The following is an 8,614-nucleotide window of genomic DNA, read 5'->3' as shown; positions in this document are numbered from 1 at the left end:
TGATTCAACTGTTGAATTTACCAAAAAAATGTACAACAGTGTTGCCACAAAATATAATTATACAAAAATTGTCATGTTAATGAAGAAGTCTTCTTTCAGCTGAGTTATGTATTTATAATAGCATATATGAGCTAATGTTGTGACAATACATCATTATGACAGTATATATAGTGTGTCCTGTGTTTTATTTAAGACTCAAGAAAGACGTACTGCTTGAGCAAGACCATTTACTTTATTAAGATCAAATGAACACATTTTTATCATCATGTCTTAGGAAAAGAAAAAAAAATAAACAATACATACACTCAACTAAAAACAAGAAAAAGTATAACGCTAATTAAAATGGTGCTGGACTGAGTTTATCATTAACATAGGGTTCTTACTATCCACCAATTCCAAAACAATATATATATAAATAGCAAGGGACCATTGTCACTCTATCTTCCCCTTGTGTCACTCTCTATATTTGAGGGCTGAAATAGGACATGCTCTGAGAAAATGAAATCAGAGACATCAGCATCTTGGCAAAAACTGACATTGCATTCTGCCGAACTAGCAAATGCATCCCTCACAAAGATAACTCTACCTGCTCTAATCATTAATAGCTGGCTCAGATCCAGAACTATAAAGCCTAAATTGCAAGAGTATACCTAATAAACTTTGACTGGCTGCCAGATTTTTTTTGTTTGCTTGCTTTACTGATCTACAGAGTGGCTGCTGGATTGGGGGCTGGGTTTGCATTTTTATAGAGCCATACATGGGCAGCTGGATTGGTTTGTTGCTTTACAGAGCCATGGGTGGGCTGCTGAATCGGTTTTGTTGTTTATTAGCAGTCTCTATGCAAGGCCGGACCAGCTCGTGAGAAGCGGATACGTTGTTCAGATGTTCAGATCGTGTTCGGACACGGCAGTGACTGAGATGAGCAGCATAACAGAGAGAGATTTAGAGAGAGAGATAAAAGAGAAGAGAGATTCAGGAGGCATCAGATGGCACATGTTCCTCGAATCCCTCACTCTCTCTTACAAGTGCCCTCTCTAGGATGACACGGCCTTCTTTGTAGCGCTGACTGTCCTCAGTGGCGAACTCATAGATCCAGCCCAGCTTACTGTTGCAGTTTTTACAACTGACATCACGCACCATGTGCCTTCCTGTGAGCATCACCCGGTCCTGCACATCACTGTACTGCAGGTTCACCACCTGGGGAGAAAAAAGTTTTCATAAAATGAAAATCTCTTCCTCATGGGTTATCCCTAAAGGGACACCTCTAAATAGAAATTTATATCTGCTGTTCAAACTTTGACCACCAGGTGTCACTACTGTGCACCATATCAACTCTGTCCCAAAGTCCACACTAATAGTTTTGTGCATGGTTTATTTTGATTTGTTTGTCTCACTTCTCAAATCTCCAACAGTACAGTGTGTAACACCACGGTATGTGTATATATATATATATACACATACCGTGGTGTTACACACTGTACTGTTGGAGATTTGAGAAGTGAGACAAGTGAGACATTATATATATATATATCCCCTTTTATTTGAATCCTATAGTTCAATTTCAACTGTTTAAAAATGCTGGAAAACTTTTTTTTTTATAAAAACATGTACGATGCAAGACACTGCAAATTGTAAATACTTATGTGTAAGGTCATAGTCTCTCATTTGACACAGCTTTTCAGAACCAGAACAACTGTGAAATGTTTCAACGAAAAGCTAACAGAGCTTCTTTGCATTTGTATGACAGTTTCACAGAGACAAATATGCATCCCAGAACAAGTGGTCATCGTAGGCTCTCGACTTAATCCTCCAGATACACAAAAGGTACATGGGTAAGTATGTGAACAACGCTGCATGCATAGCAGCAGTTCACATATACTTGATATACAAGTATGTGTGTAACACTGGCTAACTGACTGTCCTGACTGTCTCTGTTGATCTTGAGATGGAAGGAACCTTTGTCTCATTTTATTTAGCTTGTTCTGGCACTGTATGGGGTCCTGTCAAACCCCATCACCTTCATTTTTTTTAAGAAAATCTGTTCAAACACTTGTAGTGTTTTTCTGATCTGTAACTTAATGGTTCCTTATATAATCCTCACCCCATATGTTGTGAATTGCCACTGTCTCCTCTGATCACACGAGTCTTTGCACTGCCATGCTTCACATTTTTGAGCTCAGCTCAGCTGTAACATCACAATTGAAGATCAAAAAGAAAAAGTGATTTTGAGAAGGATGCTACGCACACTTCATATTCACAGCGCATCAACAAATGAGACCACAAAGCACTTGAAACTCAGCACTTGTACTCAGACTACCTCCCGAAATGTTCAGAGTTCATTTGGAGAGTTCACATATGGTGCAGATTGAGGCGGAAAAGCACCAAGTCCACTTATATTGGCTGAAATGAGCCATGTGTGAAAACACATAGCTCCCTGTATATCTAGCCCCTTGGACATGTAATTTGCAATATTGGCTTTCAATTCTACTCTGATGATACACAATTATGTTTGTCCAAATCAGCAGCACAGCTATGAAAATCTGAAGAATGTGTAAAAGACAAAGGTTTGGATGAATAGATATTTCCTTCTTCTAAATTCTGACAAAACAAAAATATTGATGTTGGGCATTAAGTCTTTCTGCCATAAGGTTGCTGATTTCACCTTGGAGCTTAATGTCTTCTGTAAGTTTCCAAAAAGCTTCAGCTAATTCAGAAATCAGCAGCCCACATCCTTCTCAGTCAGAGCACACTACTCCAGTTTTAATAAAGCTACACTGGCTGCCTATAAAGTTCCAAATTGACTACAAAGTCCTGCCTACTACCTTTCAATCGCTGAAAAAGCTTTATTCTGTGGACCATATGTTTTGGATCACTGTCCTGCTGAAAGATCCAAATACTGCCTCTGCCAGTTGTAACTTGGCAAAGGCAGACAGTTTTGACCTCATCATACTTAACAGTGGGAATTGGGTTCTTTTCTTTTTAACACTAAACCCTTTTTGAGTTTTGCCAAAAAGCTCTATTCATGTCTCATATGACAGTATAACATGCTTTGAAAAATAAATTTGTTAAGCAGTGGCACTACAAAAGAAATAGTCAGTACACCATGTACCCCTTACCATCAATTTGGTCAATCAGGTACAACCTATTTGGTGTCTGAAGTTTGCTCGTTTGGCTTGTAATCTAGCAAACAAGCAATACATTTTTACAGTTACAAGATCATTACGACTCTGAGCAAGCAACAGACTTAGGGGGGAGATGTGATGTCTGAACTACACCGTAATGTTTGCTTGCAATGTTTAAACTACACCTTTCAACTGATCTGAAGTTCTAACAGGAACTGTGCATTTACTTTTTTGTGATATGAATGTATTCTGCTACTTTAAGAAACAAATTATTTAACATGCACATGTTACATGTGTACTTAAGCAAAACCAAAAAATGTGAACTTCAGGACAGGTTTCTTGATACAGTTGTAAGAAATGCTTTGTTGGTTTACAAACTTTCCTCTTCCTATCACTGGCTGTACAAAAACATACAAATTGGAGGTAATCGTTTGACCTTGTTGAAGAGGAAAGCACGGCCTGTTGCTCCTGTGAAGCGTGTGGAGATGAGCTCAGAGCGATTGGTCAGGATTGTGTCGCAGTTAGCACATGAGAAGAGGCGAGTGCCTCCAATGTGGTCCAGGAAGATACGGCCCATCGTGCTGCAACAAGGAAAACAACCACTCAGGACATGTAATATTATCATAAATCTCCTGTGGGTGAGTAAAAGGACGTTATAAACTCATTCATGTGACTCCATAAGATGTTACATGCCATCAGTCCTTAAAAAAAAAAAAGAAAGAAAAATAGGGTGGTTGATTGGTAATGTAGACATTCAGTGTTACTGAGCTTTCAGAGAGATCTCCAAGAATTTCAACTGAAACTTCTCACGTCATTAGAAAATTTCAGGTTTGGGGAAAATTGGGAAACCGTGGAGTTGGATATCAGGTTTCACGATAAATTTACAACATATCAGCTGCCAATTTGTCCTTTCATATGTTGTTACACACTGTTATGTCTTTTAGGCCTGCTGCAGACAGATACACAGCTAACCAAGTTTACAAACAATTTGTTTTTCAGTCAACAAAGTCGACAATAACATATCACTTAACATGTTACCTAACATAGACACTGAAACAAATAACAAGACATAGGTAAATCTAGATGAATCCAGCAGACAATAACAGTGACATCTGAGTCTTTTTTGAGATTTTTACGACAATAAAAACACAAAAAAAATTGCTAGTAGGTTTGCTAACAGCTAACGTTAAGCTAGCCAGTTGTTTGTATGTGACGACGTCTCACCGTTTTTTGTTCTTCTTGTAACTTAATCCGTTCGTTTAAAACAGAACCGTTTTGGCTGACAAGGCTTTCTACCCGATTTTTTTCGATGGTTCTTCTTTCTATGTCAATGTTGTTTTGTTTTGTTTTGTTTTTTCCCAAACCTTTCTTTCAAAGCGTCCGTCTGTTTTGGTGCTGTGTTGATATGCTCTCAGCTGTTCCGCAGCCTATAGCAACATCCGGTGTTGCGTCGGAAATCGCCCCCGTGCACAAAAAAAAAAAACCGAATCACATTGTGCGCATGCGTATTGTCATGCAATCAATCGGCTGGGTGTTGTGTCGGAAATTGTTTCAGTGTAAAGAAGGAATCACAAAGTGCGCGTGCGTGTGGTTTAAGATACAACATTGGACAGTATAAAACGTTTACTCTCATAGCTAAATGAGTTTGTTATTTGATAAAGAAATTTAATCAGTGTGGATAAAGGGGAATTTCAGAGTTGAGTTAACAAATTAACACTGTAAACAGCGCTGTTGCCACAACACTAGTGCAGCAAGCTATCACCTTGTGTTGAGACACAACATGTCAGATGAAAACGAAGACACAAGCCACACGACTTGGCTGTAACTTTTTACAAGCATGAAAAACTCGAGATTCAGTCCCCGGGAATTCAAATACTTATGGCCAAAAGTTTGTGGACACCTGACCAGAACACACATCTGTGTTTCTTCCCCAAACTGCTGCCACAAAGTTGGAAGCACACAACTGTCTAGAATGTCGTTGTATGCTGTAGCATTAAGATGTCCTGAAAGTAAGGGACCTAGCCCAAACCTAGCATGACATCGCTGAGTATGCGGTCCATAAAGACCTGGTTTGCCATGTTTTGAGTGGAAAATCTCGAGTGGCCTGCACAGAGAAGAGTGGAGACTGTTAAAGTTAATATAATTAATGTCCATGGTTTTGGAATAGCACTTTCAATGGTCAGGTGTCTACAGACAGTACTTTTGGCCATTTAGTGTAGTGCGCTGTGTGTGGGAATGTCTGAGTGTGTGTGCACTCTGCACCTATAAAAAACAATATAAACAATACACAGAGAAGCACTAAGAGAAGCTGAGTAAAATGACCTTTAAATACATATCCATTAGATAGTGTTTATGGGCTTCTGACATTATTTATTTATTTATTTATTTATTTATTTATTTATTTATTAATTAATTTTTTTTATTTGTTTATTTATTTATTTTTGCCATGCTGAATTGGTTGCCTTCTTGTTGTTGTACTCTTTATCAGAAACACCACCAGCTTTCCTTCTTTTGACTTCATTCACTGTAAAAGATAAAACCGGATAAACGGTCAATGCAGAGCTCTACATGTAGTGGCTTATAGTTACTTCGTGACCCTGGGATCTCTGCATTCTCAGCTAAAATGCATATCTGCACTTGCTATTGCAATTCACTAACTGCAATTACTAGTGACCTTTTTTCTTGCTTATCTGCAGCAAGAGTGAAAAGGACAGTGAGCAATAAACATGATCAGACTGTGTTGAATATAACACTAACTCAGCAACATTGTTTTGATCACTAATAATACACTCAGTCCTATTATGAGCTTCTACCTCACTAATTGCTATACAAAGAGTACATTGTATATTTTAAGTAAAATTATATATTTCGTCTATATTATTTTGCAAGTATAATTTGAGTTTCAATAATCCAATTTCATTCAACATTAATAATCAATATATTGGAGTGTACAATATAATCAGTTACTGCAGAACAACATTCAACTATATACACCTGGTGTAGTAGCTTATTTTGACTCCATAGCTCAACATAATTGTACATATGAGAACATATTAATAGCAAGGTTTACAGAGAAATTTGCTGAGTTTGAAATATGCATCTAATTAATATTTAGATCTCTGAGATACTGTTATCTGCACTGCCAACTTTACATTCCATAGAAACTGTGATTATTATAATATCTGATACAGTAAGTCAAGTGGGTTTGTCTATATGGCTTGTATACATTGGAATGAAATGTTGTTTCTCCAGGACCATGGTGCCACACATAACAGTAAACAAGACAACATAAAGTGCAAATACACAACAGTGTGAGGTGAGTGCAAAAATACATGACAAAAATTGGCCAAATTAGGCCAAAAATACATGAAACAATATGTATATAAAATAACAATAATAATAATAATAATATGAAATTAGATGTTAAAGGGGTTATTTATATACAGTCGAACTGAATATTAAGTGATAGATATGCATAAAGTGTGAAATTGGATATAGAGGCAATTTGATTTATATTGTAACATACAGCAAGGTAAAGTTAAAGCATGTTTGCCCTTTAATAACAGCATACTGATAAGCCAGCCATGAAAAATGCACAAAGCTGACAAAAACACAAGACCTGAGATAATAGGCAAACAGAATGAGATCTTTACACAAGAGTTTGATCTCCATGGCAGTCCACAGACCCACTTTAAAGGACCTCTGTTTTCTTTTCTTTTGGCCCTCAGTCCTTTATATAGTAATGCTAGGTTGTACTCCCAGCTTGTCCTGCCCATGCATAAGGTCTTGCTGATGGCAGACTGGATTGCCTATTATCTGAATGGGTAAACTCGTGATGGCAGCAGGCTGTCCCAGTGTGCCACAATTATACACTGGCCTTGTCCATCACCAGCTAGGAGACTACTAAAAGCTAACCAATATTTTGGGGTCTGGGCATTTTTTCAAATCAGAATAATACATATCTTGAAAAGCCTCTCAGCAGGTACATGTTTCTGACATAAACTAGAAGTCACCTGTTGAGGCCTCTGTCCACTCTGTACCCAGTTCTACTGCACTGCTCATGTTGCCTCTTCATTGCATTAATCCTGTAGAGGTCAGCTGTTGTCTGCTGTGATTCTTCTCTGATTCTTCTCTGGTCCCTCATAACACATGCATCTTTCATGCAGAGATGTCGTGACAAGGCATCAGAATTGGAATACAAATGCCAAGTATAGTGATGAAGAGAGAGGCATTTACAGTGATGAAGCGTGAAGCAGGAGGCCTGAGACACTTGCAAATACCTCACTATCTGACCTTCAAAAGCCAGGTAAGAAAGGCATGTCCTTGCCAGTTCAAGGCCTTGTACAAACACATGGAAGCTTTCCTATACCCTAATGACCACTAAACTCAGCTTCCTTCCCCATCTGTCAGTGCAAGGGTATGTTGATATCACTAGAAAATCAAGGTACACAAAGCAGTGACTGCATGGCACACCAATAAACAGTCTTCACTTCAGTTGCATAAGTGTATCAGGAGCATAACACTGTCCAAACAACTGCCAAAGAATAAATGCTGTCTTCTCCTTCACCTCAGGAGCAAAGGCCATCTGATAGTAGGTTACATTTACATTTACATTTATGGCATTTGGCAGACGCCCTTATCCAGAGCGACTTACAATAGTGCTTTGAAGTCTATCAAAAATACATTCTGATATTGGCTCGCTAGGTCACAAACTAGGAATACCATCAGTCCAAAACTCTGTTGGGGAGGTGTTTTTTTGTGAAAGTGCTAATTTAAGTATTTTATGAAGAGGTAAGTCTTTAGACGTCGTTTGAAGACTGCCAGTGACTCAGCTGTTCGGACATCTAGTAGCTGCTTCTCAATCCAATAGCTAAACCACTAGTACCCAGCAATGTAATCAAGAGCATTATCAGTTCAGAGCAAAATGTAGAAAGTTGCTGTCATCCCATCTGTTCGCAAATGTGAGAGACATCTGCTTCTCCAAGAGTAAGCTCTCAAAAGATGGTCCAACACCCCCACTGAGCCCCCTGCTCCCCGTCCACTTGACCCTGAGCTTATCTTTTCAGATCACCATAATTGATTGCTTCTTCCCATTCACCATGCTTTGCAAGCCAAATATAGCTAATGTGATCAGTCACTGAACTGAGCCCACTGGGCTGCTTGACCTCTTTCCAAAAAGTCTTATTTTATCCCATTTACTCCCAACATCTGCTGTTGAACTGTATCACCACTGAAAGGAACTGTCAGGTAGAGTGAATTCTTCAACCCTCAGGGATGATAGGAAGTCCATCCCAATTATGCACAAGACCTTGATTTTGGATAGCCAGAACTCATGCTAGCAGTAAATAAACCCAGTGATATCCTGAAAGTGCCACAATCTGTACAGCCTCTCCTGTCACTTGATCATTGGCTCAAAACTGTTGGCATTGCTTGGCACATTATCACCTTTCACTCAATAAATTTCTGGTTTTGTCAAATGAGTTAATTGAACA

General features: G+C 38.6%; 1 protein-coding gene across 2 annotated transcripts; it reads right to left on the bottom strand.

The window, feature by feature from the left end:
• Positions 1-213: 213 nt before the first annotated feature.
• On the bottom strand, positions 214-4,599 carry ypel5 (yippee-like 5). Of its 2 annotated transcripts, none has more exons than XM_026944552.3 (3): positions 4,487-4,599; positions 3,559-3,703; positions 214-1,197 (listed from the first exon to the last, which is right to left on the bottom strand). In XM_026944552.3, exons 2-3 carry the CDS (start codon positions 3,697-3,699, stop codon positions 973-975), a joined length of 366 nt encoding a protein of 121 aa, XP_026800353.1. In that variant the 5' UTR covers positions 3,700-3,703; positions 4,487-4,599; the 3' UTR covers positions 214-972. The 2 variants fall into 2 exon arrangements, with proteins under 2 accessions (XP_026800353.1, XP_026800352.1); XM_026944551.3 differs by having other exon boundaries at positions 4,347-4,574.
• Between the last annotated feature and the right edge of the window lie 4,015 nt (positions 4,600-8,614).

Source organism: Pangasianodon hypophthalmus, chromosome 19 (genome assembly GCF_027358585.1).
Source record: "Pangasianodon hypophthalmus isolate fPanHyp1 chromosome 19, fPanHyp1.pri, whole genome shotgun sequence".
In the NCBI taxonomy this organism is placed as follows: Eukaryota; Metazoa; Chordata; class Actinopteri; order Siluriformes; family Pangasiidae; genus Pangasianodon; species Pangasianodon hypophthalmus.
Note: the sequence above shows the minus strand (reverse complement) of the source record. Positions and strands in the feature narration are given on the sequence as shown.